The sequence below is a fragment of the Syngnathoides biaculeatus genome, chromosome 10, assembly GCF_019802595.1.
Source record: "Syngnathoides biaculeatus isolate LvHL_M chromosome 10, ASM1980259v1, whole genome shotgun sequence".
Lineage (NCBI taxonomy): Eukaryota > Metazoa > Chordata > Actinopteri > Syngnathiformes > Syngnathidae > Syngnathoides > Syngnathoides biaculeatus.
Genome location: NC_084649.1, coordinates 8,444,192 through 8,459,073, shown reverse-complemented (window position 1 = coordinate 8,459,073; position 14,882 = coordinate 8,444,192). Strand labels below are relative to the sequence as shown.

Here is a 14,882-nt window from a genome sequence, read left to right as displayed (position 1 = left end):
GCTAAATAAGGTAACCAACGCAGTCAAATGAGCATTTTCTTTTCACCTGAGTATTTTTTAAAATTCAGTTTGTCATCATATTTTGCAGGTGTATTTAACGCGTAAGCTGATGAGTGTGATCAATTTTTGACCATTATCAAAGTTATAAGTTTCTCAAAAGTAATGCCTTGTCTGCCAATATAGTGAATCTTAGTATTTGATAAATGATGAAAATAATGGCCCAGTCATGTTCTCTCCAGCCGCTGTTTGTAGCTGCTTTTCTGTTGAACACCCCCATATCTCTCTATGTCACTTTTAATGTCCTCCTAAGTGTGTGCACGTGTTTATTTTTTTTCCAGGAATGAGCAAATCGACAAACTGATGGCAAACAACTAAGCCACAAACGAGGGCAGCCAGAAAGTTTCTCATAGCAGTATAGCTGCTCATGTGTTTTCGATGCAATCGACTAAACTGTGTTGTTGTGCCCTGTCCACAGCAGCATCCATCACCACTAATCCCTCAGAAGGGGTGAGTAAGATGAAGACTTTCTCTGCAGCTCTCTCTGCCTCTTAAACCTCAGGGCCTCAATGGACTTTCTCTGAGAGAGGAAAAAGCAACAAGAGACTCACAAGCTGGTCACCTCAAGTTTTCATTTTTAAGAGGGCAAATGGTAGCTTTCAATCCCACAATTTAAGTGTTTACAAGTGTTGATGTTAGTGCTAATTAAAGGTTGCTCCCCCTTCCCTACCCCCTCAAAATCAACCAAATCCTGTTATAAGCAGATGATGTTTTTTTCCTCCTGAGGCTGCTCACATGGTGTTATTATTGACATGACATGTTACATGTTTACACCCAAATGCTTTTGTGCTTCGATGCAATTTCAGTTACAATACAGCCAGCACCAGTACTGTGCTGTACTATAGTCCACTAAAACCTGTGAAACAGGACAGGAGTCAAAAAGCAGCGTAGCTTGCATTTCAATGAAAATGACAATGTGTGACATCTGTTCTTACATTTACAGGTTGTATTAAGTGGGTCAACATGATTTTGTCCATACCCCCATAGAACTGGTTCAGAGTTGCATCGCTTGGTAGGGTTTGCGCTCATTTTTTGTGTTTCCAGTGCAGAATATTTCAAGATGCATTCAGAGGCTGAGCATTGGGAGACATTGGGCACATCTGGCTGGATTTTATGCCAAGGAATTAAACTCATTTCATTTCTCAAGAGGAGCAACATATTTATAAGATGTTAAGAGACACATTGATTGAAAAGAGAAGCCAAAGGAGTGAGACTCACTAAGACATGAGGTAATCAAGCCCTAAGGTGGATCATGAATGGAACTGGTATCATGATACAATGGAAAAGAAGTAATACCCACCTGACATTCTGTTCTGTACTCTCCCAATGTGATTATATATACATATATATATTTTTCAATACATGATGAGCACATCTCGTATTTTATGTGGGTCTGTTGAATGTGAAGCTGAACTACCATAACTTGCACAGCCTGCTCCCGTCTTAAAAAGACTAAAGCAACTGTACAACTATGATCAAAGGTCAAGTGACCTATTTGGATGATAGGCTTGGGCTGATGTTTGGCATTTTCTTCGAGCCATAAACACTAACTGGCTCTTGGCAGTTTTTCTTTACTAATAGCCAAATATGTGAGTGGTTCAAGAAGACAGGACAATTTCTCAAAATTACACGAAAATGTTCAAAACTAAGTCAGCAATGCTGTCCTGACTGTATGACCCCATCGTTCTTCTTGTTTTTGTACTGATGTATAATTTAAGGGGCTACACGGTGAATGACTGGTTAGCACATCTGCCTCACACTTCTGAAGAACGGGGTTCAAATCCCGTCCCCGCCTGTGTCTAGTTTGCATTTTCTCCCCATGCCTGTGTCGGTGTTTTTTTTCTGGGTACTCCGGTTTCCCCCAAATCCCAAAAACATCCATGGTCAGCTGACTGTAAATTGTAAGTAGCTGGGATGGGCTCCTGCGTACCCGTGACCCTGGTGAGGACATGTGGTGCGGAAAATGGATGGATGAATGGATAATTAAAGGAATTCCCAAGCTCAATGGAAGAAATGAATCCCAAACTCCTTTTTCACAGAGAACTTAGTAATGAGTTTGGTTTTCCTCAATCTGACACCACACCTCATGATGTCACCTGGTCTCACACACACACACACACACACACACACACACCTATTGGACTGCACCTATTGATATTGAATGCTATATCTTTGGCCTTTTCTTTATTTTGTCCACTACTGTGTTGTTGCTATTGAGGACGCAAGTGTCATTGATAAAATATTTAACTAATCAAAATTCTAATGTTGTGTTTGGGCCATATAGTTCTGCATTAAGTGCACAAGTCATACAAATACACAACAGGAGTTGTTGATTTTTGAGGGGTTAAAATAGGGGTTGACTTGCAAAACGAAGCAGTTAGTGTGCTAACATATGGAATTCATCAATAAATATTTCCTATTGAACACTGTATGTAGTCATACGTAATGGTTTTAGTTTGTGCACTTTTTAAATATAATTAAATGGCTGGTAAACTCGGCAGCATGTAGTATTAGTAGTAGTAGTGGTTATTATGTCTTCCTCAGTGTAAATCTCTTGGGTTTGAATGTTAACTCAGGCACCTGTATGGAGTTTGAAGGTTCTCTCAGTGGTTGAGTAGGTTTTCTCTGGCTGCGCTAGCTTTCTCACACATTCCAATCACATTAAGTTGATTAAAGATGTAAATTGTCTATAACTGTGAATAGTTGTTTACACAGTGGCTGAAATAACTATTTAACAAGTGTCTATTTTTCTTAGGTAGGGTTACGGTTAGGTTAGGGTCCTTACGCTCTTCTTTTTGACCTGAAAATTTCACCAGATGTTGGGAACAACTCAAGTAATCAGTACATACAAAGAAAGTAGGACAAATATGATCAGAAATTAAGTTGTAATCATGTGAAATGACATGGAGGGAAAAGTATTGAACACATGAAGTAAGGGTGACACGGAAAGCCAAGACAACACTTAAAATCTATCAATAATATAATCACAGAATGTGTGCAAAATACTTGACTATTTTGCTTACAATGATCCAGACATATGACATGTCCCCTAAAAATATGTTGTCAAACAGCACAAGGAGGCATGCTCAGTAACCATTGTATTGTATTATGTTTTTCATTTCTTCATATTTATGGCCTTGAAGTGTTTCTCCAACAAATATCTACTGTAATTCTATCTTTATTACTTTGTTAATGTAGGTTAGTGATAAGACTACGGGGGATTCCGACTTACACATAAAATTGCTGTTGGAAACCAAAGACTCCCTCTATACTATTCACCTAACTCATTTCATTGAGAATATTGAGGAGGTACTTGACAATGCAATTCTAGAATTGCCCATGTGTCACTGCTTCTCCTGGCGTGCCTCCAAGTGTCTGCAGGCTGCTCTCAGAGTGTCTTGCATGTCTTTGTGTTGGGCCAAAGTGCAGGCATCCTCCAAGCGAGCCCAGCGATAGTTCTGGTGCTCATCCGACAGGGTGACCTCTGTCCCTGGGTCTCGGAGTTCGGCTAGCCAGTAGAGCACCTCCTTGGGTTGGCCTTTCACCTCATAGCGGAGCTCCTTCAAGAATCCATCGATGACCTGAAGGTCCTCTGCGCTAAGGCCTGCCTCTTCCTTTGTCTCTCTAAGAGCTGTGGTGAGGTCATCTTCCCCTGGGTCCGCATGGCCTGATGGTTGAACAGGTTATTTCAATTCAGGCAATGTGCATATATTCTAAAATTGAAACAATCCATTGGAATTAACTGGAAAATGGCAAATTAATGGAATTAATTTCAATCAGAAATATCAGGAATATTCGATATTGATTCCAGGATGAGGATTCACTGTTGAGTATGGACCGAAACAGTACCGACAATACTTGTGCTTTTGTTACATTTTAATTAACACAATTACCAATAATTGTGAATATCCATCCATCCATTTTCTGAGGTGCTTATCCCCAAAAGGGTCGCGGGATTGCTGGAGCCAATCCCAGCTATCATCAGGCAGGAGTCTTAGTAGTCTTATACCACCGGATGATTATATTTTGTATTCATTGCACGTAAAAGGTAGATTTCTAGTTACCTATCTTGCTAGCTACATTATCTGCATATATTCAAAATATGACGGAATTTCCATTTCACCTACCGAAGTTTGTCTTTGCCATGAACTGATTGCCAGTCAATCACAATTTATATATTTTCTTCGCACAAAATATATTTCAACCATTTTTGGGCGACACCTGGCACTAATATCTATTGAGCGATTCGACACCCGATGACAGCTGGGATAGGCTCCAGCACATCCTCCACTCTTGAGAGGATAAGCGGCTCAGAAAATGGATGGGTGGATGGAAAAAAGACACCTAAGAAGGTAAAAATATGTTCACCTGCAAAGGTTATCCTGCATTTTCGATTTATCCCGAAATTTCAACCTGAAGCTGAATATACAGTACTTTACTTTTGGTGAGAACAGGACATGCCTTGCCTCAATTAAGGTTGGAAAACATCACGACTACAGCACCAGTTCCATTTAAGAGGTTAAAAAAAAAACGCTCTGTTTGCTACCTTTAGGAGGGGTCCAGTGGTGCTGTCCGTATGAAGTCTGCAAGAGGAGGAACTCTATGTTGTCCGGTGGAGCAACACAACTTGCAAGACGTCGAAACACAATGAAACCACAGGCTCGCAGCGCCATCTTGTGTTAGCGAGGACACCCAAATAACGCTAGTAAGGACACGTATTAATTTTAATACTTCAAGCTACAGGGCAATATTACAATAACAACATGAAGCAGAACTGCAATAGAATATTCACACATGTTGAAAATAAAACGTTTTGACAAAGCATTCATTATTCTGTAAATGTATAGGTACAATTGTATTGACATTGGTCGGTCCCTGGAACATTTTGGCTGTGGTTATAGATGGCATGTGACTAGCAGAGCCCTGAAATAGATGAAAGCGTTAAGAGGTGGAATAAAATCACTGGATGATTATATTTTGTATTCGTTGCACGTAAAAGGTAGATTTCTAGTTACCTATCTTGCTAGTCACATTATCTGTAGCTTACAGTATTTAACGAGTTTTGTTTTTGTTTTTTGGGGGGTGGGGGGTTGTTCACATTGTGTATAATTTGTCATTAGTATGTAGCCACTAATATTCAAAATGTGACGGAATTTACAGCTCACCTACGGAAGTTTGTCAAATCGGAGCTTGTTTCCTAACGGCACTAAGACACTGAACACAGGTACCCACCAAAACCAGTCCGGGCTGATGTGAGAACAAACAGACCGTTCCTTAATTAATGGGTAACATTCGTTTAACTTGTTGTCCAATTTACTACTGAGTAAACTACTGCACGACAACATGGCATTAAGTCGGTTCTGTGCATACAGTGGTGTTTTAGGATAAATTTGACCCAGGACTTTTTACCTCTACAAAATATATAGCCTTAGAAATCTAATTAGGGTGATTAAGGCAGTCCACGAACAAGCATCAAGTCACTGACACTTTAACTTTATCATTAACTAAGAGTTCAGTTTGAATTGCAGAGGTAAACTTGATAGACTAACCCAATATCATAAAATATATCATTCTCTGTTATTTTATTTGACCGAGTTGTCTGCCCAGAGAAGCCAGTGTCGTTTCTGGGTGTTCTTGAAAATGACCTTCCCGTGCATGGTAGAGTTTTAACTTGCATTTGTAAATCTAGTGACAAACTACGTTAACTTATAATTGTTTTTTTAAGTGTTCTGGCGCCCACGTGGAAACATCCTTTACACTAATGATGCTAATTTTTAATGCAATCCTGCCTGAGGGATAAAACGTCATGAGGGTTCAGCGTTGGTTTTTGGCCTTGCCGCTTAAATCCAGTGATTTCTGAATCTTTTTATGATATCATGGATCGTAGATGACAAAATCCCATTATTCCTTGCAATTGTAAACATTAATCTTTAAATGTTGGATCATTTGCTTTTGCAGTTGTCGACAAAGTGGTGCACCTTGCCACACTTGTTAATAACTCTGGCTTTTTTGGATGCTCTTTTATACCCAATCATGACACTCATCGGTTTTCATTTAAGGTGTTAACCTGTGGAATGTTCCAAACCGGTGTCTTCTTTTGCTTCCGTCCCAGCTTTTTTGGGGGGAAAATGTTGGAGGCACCAAATATATATATATATATATATATATATATATATATATATATAAGTGAATATTTGCAAAACAGTACAAAAATAAATACATTAAAATGAAATCAAATACATACAATAGACATCAATTTAATGTAGGTTGAAAAGAATCTGCAAACAATTAATTTCCACCAGCATATGTAATGTTAGTCCCAGTAAACCTACAAACAACAATTTCAATGAGGTTGGGGCATTGTGTAAAAGATTAACAATGATAATGAATTTGCAAATATGCTCGCAAGCATGCTGGATCCTATCCCAGCTGACTCTGGAAGAGGGGTGGGATACACTCTGGAGTGGTCACCAGTCAATCGCAGTGCAAATATAAGCATCCAGTCGCACTCACTTTAACGCCTGCAGGCCTTTTATTCGATGAATCTACGATTCAGGTTTTTGGAATGTGGGAGGAAACCAGAATACCCAGAGAAAACAGTTCAGGTACTTGGGATAACGTACACATTCCACACAGTCGAGCCTGGATTAGATTAGATCCCAGGTCCTTGGAACAGTTAGACATATGTGCTAACCAGTCGACCACCGTGGCGCAATAATAGTAAAAATCATCATTATAGTATAACCTTTTGTCTAATTTTCACCTACAAATAAAACCGTGAAAGCAGTTGTGCATGGAGGAATCAAGAGAACGATGCAGTGTTGATAAGAGCCACTGAAAGCAGCTTGTGTTTTATGATAACAAAAATGAGGCCTCCTTCCCACACAGTATGGAGTTGTTAGTCATAAACTTGCTTGACTTGGCAACAGAGGCATAGCTGCTCACGTTAAAGGTAAGATGATGTCTTTTCATTTTCAAGCAATAGAAAAATGATAGATGATTGGTACAAATGTGTCACATATACGACAATGTATCCAGCATTTTTTAATGTATAATTTTCAGAAAAAATAACAGTATTTTCCAGAGATTGAGCCAATGAACTGGTAGTATTTTTTAGATATAATAAAAAGAAACATTATTTGTTCTTACTCTTTCCCTCATCTTGTGTGATTCCTCTCACATTTGGGCTGGAGGCTTCCTTACATCCCACTTTCACTCCTACTACAGTGCTTACTCAGCCTGCAATGAAGTGCTCATTATTCCATTACATGAATAATTTCTGGGGTCAGATTCCCCTGCATCAAGATATTTATTGGATGTAGTCACAAAGGTTGCACATAGAGATGAGTCTGACTGTATTTATGGCAGAAGAATGTAATGTATGTAATGTGGTTTACTTGTCTCTATAATGTGGGTCACAAACTGTGATCTCACTGTAGTCATTTTTTTTTTCTTCAGCAGCTCAGTCCTCCTTCAGTCTCCTCAATTATGTATTACAGTGAAGGTGGTGAACAGTCAGGGCCAGCAAGCCCTTCCATGCCAGAGTCACTGACTTACATTTACGACCCGAATTCTAATATTTGTGGCATTAAATTATATTACTCTCTTACCAACTGTATATTCTCTTCATTCACTTTACTTGTTCAGGGTTGAGGGTTTTCATAGTAATTTCATGGAGGCTTACCCAAAAGCAAGGCAAGGGAGAAGGAATAATATAGTGTAAACAAAATCTTATCTTTTTAAAAAGGCAAATAAGACGTGGAAAAATCAAACAAGTTTTGAAGCAAAGAAATGCCAGGAAACAAAACACTTACCGTTGCAGGCTACTTGTAAACAGGATCTGATGATGCCCACATTCCGTAAGACAAAAATGTAAAAAAACAGTCAATTTCCAGCAATCTTTCCAGGGCCTTTAGAATTAGCATTGTTGATTTGGTGTAACAAATGGCAACGGGACTTTTTCTTCAGCGAGTCAGATTTCATTTAATTTTGTCATCACAGGGTCCGCATCTGCCCCCTCATAAAATTGGCATTTTTCAGTCCACCGATTGGTTGGTCAGGCCAAAAGTTGTACAAACAAACTTCGACTAGCACTATATGCTCACATTAATACATTATATGGTAACGATTGTTCTCTCCAGAGAATACGAGGTATTTTTTTTTCTGGTTTTGTCATGTGAATGAATAAATGTTAATTCTGAACTGCTCCAGATGACATACGTGGGACATTTGCAGGGCCTTTCATTGTGCACTTGTGTAGTAGTAATATGATCTGGAGGCGGTTTTAAGACAATAGACAATTTGAAATCAATTAAGAACATTTTATGAAATATTATTTTGAATGTCAATGCCTCTGTTTTAGCCAACGAAGGCCATGTTAGCTTACACCGCTCACTGATGTAGTAGATGATGAAATGTGTGCAAGTAAATCCTGTTCTAAAATATGACGTTTACAAAGTTTCGCAGTGCCATGGAGCAGAAGGAGCCACCAGAGGGGCATCATTTTGTGGGGAAGAAAGACGCCTTGATCAAAGCAAAGCGCACCTTCAAAACACTGGGGGATCGGGATGTACTGCTCATCTATCATCAGGGACGCTTCTATGCTTTGGACTACTATTGCTATCGTGAGTGCACGTCTTGCAGTGCAGGGGTCTAACAAGTTGCTTGGAGGGATGTCATTCCAAATGAGATAATAAATGTCATTCATGGTCATCAGGCGAACAAAATCACAAATATTCACACTAGACTAGGATTGCTTGTTCTTACCCCGTTCACACACAAACGGTGAACTCTGTCATAGATGGTGTAACAGTGGGCTGATTTTTGTCTTTCCTAATGTGTTCATTTGAAAAACAAACATCTTCAATATACCCATTATGAATTCCCTCTGACAGATGCTGGTAGCAAGCTGGAGACTGGAGATATTGAGGTGAGGCTTGGAACTCATTTCAGAGAAAAGCAGAAAAAATGTTTTTTTTTTCTTTTTACTCCATTTGTCCCTCCGATGTGGATTATATATTACATTATATATTTGATAATTTCTTAGATGATAATGTTTTCTCTCCATACAGGAAATAGGTGGCAAGCTGTGCATAATTTGTCCCAAACACAAGTACAAGATTTCCCTTGCCGAAGGGGAGGGTTTATGCAAGAGTATTGACAAGACCCAAAAAAAAACAGCGCCCATATGGTACTCAAAAGGAGTGAAGCAGCGGGTCCACACAGTGACAGAGAACAACGGTGACGTCTATGTGGAGCTCTCTCACATGCCCCGATGGGTCGAGTCAGATTACTTCCAGGGAGAGGAGGGCAAGGAGAAAAGGGCCAAAGCTGAGGCCACGGCTGAGGCCAACGACGGGATGGACTCTTCCTAATGGATGAGAGAACATTCTAGAAGTTTCTTCTTGCCTCTTCTGACCACCTCTACACAGGGTTTGTGTTTGCATGGAGCGTATATAAAATAGCATCTTTGACCTTTACTTTTATTTCATTGGTCTACAGTATAAGTAGTATTTCACCTCTTGGAATTAAGGGACTTGGAATATAGACTACATTTTATACAGTATTGTACAAATCTCGGCACCATGAGCATTGTTTTTACAGTGACTATTTTGGACAGAACTAGTTTGTTTTGGCCACTGTATACAAAATTAAATATTCTGACATATTTTAGCATTATTCTGCAAAAAAAGGATGATAGATGAGATGAGGAAGAACCAATTAACCTTTGGTGAGAAAGCGGATAATGGTGCAGTTAAAGAAATGGGCTTTTACTATTTGAGTAACTATGGCATCAGTGCAACTGTCCACCCATCAGAATCCTCAGTTGCACTTCCTGTCTGCTTGTCATCTTCATTGAACCAGTTGGTAGTCAAAAGCTAACAGATGAAACAGAAAACATTAGTGAAGTGTTTTTGCTATGCCTTGGCGGGTTCTGCACTCTACTAACATTCTAGTTTTATGCTTATGGCATTGCTAAAACGTCACTAATGGTGGATTTTTCACAGTACAGTACTGTATATACATACGTGATAATGTATACAGTTAATTAATTTCTGATGTTCATGATGAATTGCATGCACTAATCACATTGTATGGTATATATATTACATGTTAAATTGCTTCAATCTCTGCAGACTAAAATTCTAATTAAAGAGTTGGTCAGAAACAACCAATTGATCACTGGCTCACTCGTCAAGGTTTCTGTTGGCGTCTTGGCAAAAATCAGGAAACTTGACACGACAGGGCTAATGTGCAAACCCCCCCCCCCCACCTATGAGGTAATAATCAAACGATTACTGTGTTTGCTTGGTAGATCAGAACTAGAATGATATAAAAAATTGGGTATTCACTATAATCACCTGCTGCTTCTGCTCTTATCCTGTTGTTGCATTGCAGGGTTCTTCACCAGACATTCACATCAATACCATTCTGATTTTCTACACAAATAACATGTTAATTACAGAATGAAAATTGTTGACTGATGATAAAAATAACCACAGTATTAAAGTCTGTTGTCATAGCTCAGTTTAGCCAACTGACTCAGACACAGAACTACATAACACAAACATGGCAACCCCCAGGGTTCAAATATTTCTTGAACTTTTGTATTATGCTAGAAGGTCCCCCCTGGAAAAAAAAGACTTGTGTGGTGTAACAGGTCAAATATAAAACTAATAACTCTTATATGGTTTGCTCTTCGGAACTAATAATGCTCAAAGTTTTAATTAATAATTAAAATACTAAAATATTGGCAGTTATTTTATGTTCGTCCTGTAGAAAATGTGAAGCTTGTCCGAATAATCAGCGTTCTATTTAAAGCACAGAAGCCACAATAGTTCATGCACCTGCAAAATCAAACAAGATCCATGGCAGAAGTTGCATCGAAAATCTGCTTCTATAACAATAATAATCCTCTAACAATGTCTATCATTGCCTGCATATTATTTTTTATATGCCAATTTGCATCAAAGGCCTTGTCTTATGTAACACTTAATAAAATAAAGATTTGTTTGGGCCCTGGGTTGAAAAGGGCATGTAGACGACAACAGTGAAAAAGTTCATGCATATTCAATATTAAAAATCTAATTATTGATTTGAAATTCAGCTATGGCTGTAATGTGTAGGTGGTCTTTTGATGTTAGCCAAGAGAGACATGAAAAGCTCACGTAATTGCAACATTTTGGTGGGCCAACATCATTGTCTCCATGTAGTACAGCAAGGAACACTACCAGGGCCTAATTTGACCTTTATGATTTTCTTCCTTTTTAAAAATGTACCACAAGCCCTGGAACTTATCCAAGAGAGATGTCCAAATATTATTATCACATTTGTAAGGTCCACGGGGCCCATTTTATCATTCCTCCTTTTATCAGATAATGGTCTGCACCCTTGTCATTCCTGTGACATTGTAAGTGTCGCATCTCTTTATTGAGTTTGCCAGGGGAATGTAAGTTAATGTACAGGGGACCATTTTAAAGGGATCATCTACAAACACAAAATTCAGAAATGAACATGTTAGAACATCTGTAATGAAAATATGTCAAATCTATTGAATGATTGTTTTATATTCTTTGTAGGTGGGCTTGGGTGAAGATTTTGGGGTCACCATGTCATTGTGCAACACATTGGCAGCTGATGGCCTCAAATGGATTGTTAATTTGAATTTCATTCAGTGTATTCAACCAGTGTAAGTGTGAGAGAGAAAGAGTTTGTGTGTGTGAGAGAATTGGCAAGTGTGAGGGTTTTTTGTGGAGAAACCTGAGAGGTATTTTTTGTGTGTGTGATGGTCAACATTTTTTGCTTGTGAGGTTTTGTGATTAATGAAAAAGCTGTTTTTGATGAGTGACATTTCGTTGAGTGTGTAAGTTTTTGTTGTTCTTCTTCTTCTTCTTCTTTGAGTCACTCGTGGCGCCTGAGGATGATCCTCAGAAATGGTAGACTCGCATGTAGGAGGCTTCGTAGTTCTCTGAAAGAGAATCCCAGTTGGCGGTGGTATTGGGCAGACTGGAGTGCAGAACATCTTTTTGGTGGGAGCAAAGGCCACATGGTTTGAATTGATGGAGAGGGCGGAGGGGTCTATGGCAGTGCGGTTGTCAAGGGATTGAAGGAGGGACTTACAGTCCGTGATGATGGAGGCTCAGGACTAGTTGTCATTCTGTCTGAGCCAAGTGATGGCCGCATTCAGTGCACCCTTTTCGGCCTGAAAGGAACTGCTAAAAGTCCTGATGGGTGCGTCCCTGGAGTGGATCAAGGAGTCGCCTCTGAAGACTACTAACCCAGCACCTTCGTTCTCCGTGCTGTTAGGGGTGGAGCCATCAGTGAAGACGAACAGGTCTGTTGGGCCGTGTGCCGCATGCGTTTCCATAGTTGCAACTAGTTGTTGGGAGGGGGATGCAGATTTGTGGATGGGCGTGAAATCGATGGGAGGTTCGGGAGGAGGGGGCCATGGAATATTGGGCTTATTTTCAGTTTCCATGTCTGCCAGGGTGAGGGTGAAGTTGGATAGGATAGGGGTGGTGAAACTTCTCCAGTCGCCACGTTTTAGGTGTTTTGGCAAGTGCGTCTGGTATAGTCCCCTTCTGTCATTGTCGTGGGAAAGGTGGGACCAGTCATCTGCCTTTTTAAGACAGGCCAAATTTTACCGGCAGGAGATTGGTGGTAATTGGGCTTTATGCAGGACAGCATCAATAGAAGTTGTTCGAAGTTGGCCCGTTATGGTGCGAGCTGTGTCTGACTGCGCCCTCTCCAGTTTCTGGATGTAGGAGGAGGAAATCCAGGGTGCCCAGGCAGGAGCTGCGTATTCTGCGAGCGATCTGATGGTCACAATGTATATCGTCCCCATATCCTGTGGCTGCCACCCCCAAGACGTACCCGTCAGTTGTCACAGGAGGTTGGAGCGCTGCTTCATGACTTAGCTCAAGTGCCTGACATGTTCGTTGGATCTGAGCTGGCGATCGTATTGAAGAAGAAGAAGAAATATGGGAGTGGGATTTATCTTGAGTCTTGAACCCGCAACGGTGATGTTTGGGCACTATGAGGATTCAGTAACATCCATCGTGAAGAAGACAACTTCCAACTTTGACATGTTGAGAGTGAGATGCTGAACATTGGTGAACTTTGACAGCCTCTGACTCCAGGCTTACCGCCGCTTCTTCCTTATTACGGCCGCTACAGACCAGTGCCAAGTCATCAGCGTAGGCAGAGACAAGGGTGGAGGACTCGAAGGAGTCTAGCAGATCGTTGATGTAAATTGTAAAGAAAAGTGGGACAAAACTGAGCATTGAGGGAGTCCTTCTTTGAAGGTTCGGCAGCGCCCTGTGGTACTACTAACCCTCACTCGCGCCATACGGTTGGTTAACCAGGCCTCGATCCACTCGACAAATCGAAGAGGCACGTCAATCATGTTGTTGTTATTGCATGTGAGAGAGCTCTTTTGTGTGTCTGTTGTTTAAGTGAATGTGAGAAGTTTTTGGTGAGTGTGTACATTTTCTTAGTAAATGTTTTTTCTTGCATGTTGTGTTTCTTGCATTTTTTTTTTGTGAGTCTTTTTTTGTGTGTGTTAGTGATTTTTGAGAGTGTGAAGGATTTTTGTGTGTGTGTGTGATTCTGAAAGTTTTTTGTAAGTGTGATTCTCGAGTGTGTCTACCCTGAGAATTTCTTTTTTGGTGTGGCCTGGATTTTTTTTTGTGGGGGAGTGAGAGTTTGTTTTTTTAATTTCTTGTGTAAGAGGTTTTTATTGAGAGTGAGAGGTTTCCAGTATATGTGAGGGACATTTTGATGAATATAAGTGAGGTATTTTGGTGTCTGTGTGAGTCAGTTGTGTGGGTAATTGACGATATTTGGTGCACGTGATGTTTGTGTGCGTGTGTTTTGCTTGAGAGTTTCTTTTGGGGGGGGGGGGAGTGTGAGACTTTTTGTATTTGTGAGGTGCTTATCAATTTTGGCACATACAACCGCTCATATTCAACAGCTGTGGTGAACCCGACCCTTTTCCCCATTAACCCCCCCCCCCGACTAAACCAGTAAATTAGCGCTCTGCACGTTTACGCCTGCATTTTGCTGAGTCAGGCGAGTCCTTTACGCCCCCCCCCCGCTCTCTCTCTCTCTCTCTCTCTCTCTCCTCCTCTCGTCTCTCTCTCTCTCTCTCTCTCTCTCTCTCTCTCTCTCTCTCGCTCTCTCTCTCTCTCTCTCTCTCTCTCTCTCTCTCTCTCTCTCATCGTCTCTCTCTCTCTCTCTTCTCTCTCTCTATCAGTCTCTCTTGTCTCGTCTCATCTCTCTCAGTCTCTCATCTCTCTCTCCTCTCTCTCTCTCAGTATTTTATTGCCAATAAGATTTTGTTGTAGCGTCCGACGTCATTAATGTGGTCTGGACAGCGGCGCGCGATGCTCCGCGGCGGCTAATTACGTTCACTACCCATCGGCAACTTGTGAATCGAGCTCATTGAGTGTTGTTCGTATTCCAACACGGGTGAGCCGTCTACTCGCGGTCGATCGCGCTCTCACTTTTATGAATGACTAGCGAGGCGGGGGAATGCCAGTTAGCGCGACCCGGCTCCACTGGGACCAGCCGCCGATGAGCGATTCACGGCGGAGCGGAGCCGCGGCTCACTGCGGAAAAAGACGAGCCTGACTGCCGCAGACTGGCGTGCGAACGCACCGTGAGGAGGACACGCTCGCGTAGAGCAGCGACGGCAACGTGACCACAATGTAAGTTGTTGTTGACTGCCTACAACTCATCAGAAAAGCGTCACGTAGTCCATAGGGACACAGACTTTTATACAAACATATTCATCTTTTCTCTTTGATGTGCAATATTAATTGCCT

General features: G+C 40.8%; 3 protein-coding genes across 9 annotated transcripts in view; 2 read left to right on the top strand and 1 right to left on the bottom strand.

Moving 5' to 3' along the window:
- Positions 1-2,923: 2,923 nt before the first annotated feature.
- On the bottom strand, positions 2,924-5,359 carry nudt2 (nudix (nucleoside diphosphate linked moiety X)-type motif 2). Of its 2 annotated transcripts, none has more exons than XM_061833262.1 (3): positions 5,223-5,359; positions 4,604-4,759; positions 2,924-3,724 (listed from the first exon to the last, which is right to left on the bottom strand). In XM_061833262.1, the coding sequence occupies exons 2-3, from the start codon at positions 4,728-4,730 to the stop codon at positions 3,402-3,404; spliced, it is 450 nt and encodes a 149-aa protein (XP_061689246.1). In that variant the 5' UTR covers positions 4,731-4,759; positions 5,223-5,359; the 3' UTR covers positions 2,924-3,401. The 2 variants fall into 2 exon arrangements, with proteins under 2 accessions (XP_061689246.1, XP_061689247.1); XM_061833263.1 differs by having other exon boundaries at positions 4,604-4,730; positions 5,223-5,347.
- On the top strand, positions 4,768-10,237 carry rfesd (Rieske (Fe-S) domain containing). Of its 6 annotated transcripts, none has more exons than XM_061833258.1 (5): positions 5,285-5,342; positions 6,946-7,009; positions 8,516-8,681; positions 8,952-8,986; positions 9,129-10,237. In XM_061833258.1, exons 3-5 carry the CDS (start codon positions 8,528-8,530, stop codon positions 9,429-9,431), a joined length of 492 nt encoding a protein of 163 aa, XP_061689242.1. In that variant the 5' UTR covers positions 5,285-5,342; positions 6,946-7,009; positions 8,516-8,527; the 3' UTR covers positions 9,432-10,237. The 6 variants fall into 6 exon arrangements, with proteins under 6 accessions (XP_061689244.1, XP_061689240.1, XP_061689242.1 ...); XM_061833259.1 differs by lacking the exon at positions 5,285-5,342 and adding an exon at positions 5,349-5,587; XM_061833260.1 differs by lacking the exons at positions 5,285-5,342; positions 6,946-7,009 and adding an exon at positions 4,768-5,281.
- A 4,185-nt stretch (positions 10,238-14,422) lies between these two features.
- The window catches only part of rhobtb3 (Rho related BTB domain containing 3), a 30,634-nt gene continuing 30,174 nt past the window's right edge, over positions 14,423-14,882 (top strand). Inside the window, exon 1 of the mRNA XM_061833215.1 lies at positions 14,423-14,765. Within this exon, the coding sequence (XP_061689199.1) occupies positions 14,764-14,765 (2 nt within the window). The 5' untranslated portion in view covers positions 14,423-14,763. The remainder of the gene's footprint in view (positions 14,766-14,882) is intronic.

What these genes read in the sequence shown, in the direction of transcription:
- nudt2 (XM_061833262.1), bottom strand. Translation starts at nt 4,730, where the DNA reads ATGGCGCTGCGAGCCTGTGGTTTCATTGTGTTTCGACGTCTTGCAAGT. An exon ending in CCACTGGACCCCTCCTAAAG is followed by an intron (nt 3,725 to 4,603) that starts GTAGCAAACAGA and finishes TTCAACCATCAG; the next exon opens with GCCATGCGGACCCAGGGGAA.
- rfesd (XM_061833255.1), top strand. An exon ending in TTTGGACTACTATTGCTATC is followed by an intron (nt 8,682 to 8,951) that starts GTGAGTGCACGT and finishes TCCCTCTGACAG; the next exon opens with ATGCTGGTAGCAAGCTGGAG. An exon ending in TGGAGACTGGAGATATTGAG is followed by an intron (nt 8,987 to 9,128) that starts GTGAGGCTTGGA and finishes CTCTCCATACAG; the next exon opens with GAAATAGGTGGCAAGCTGTG.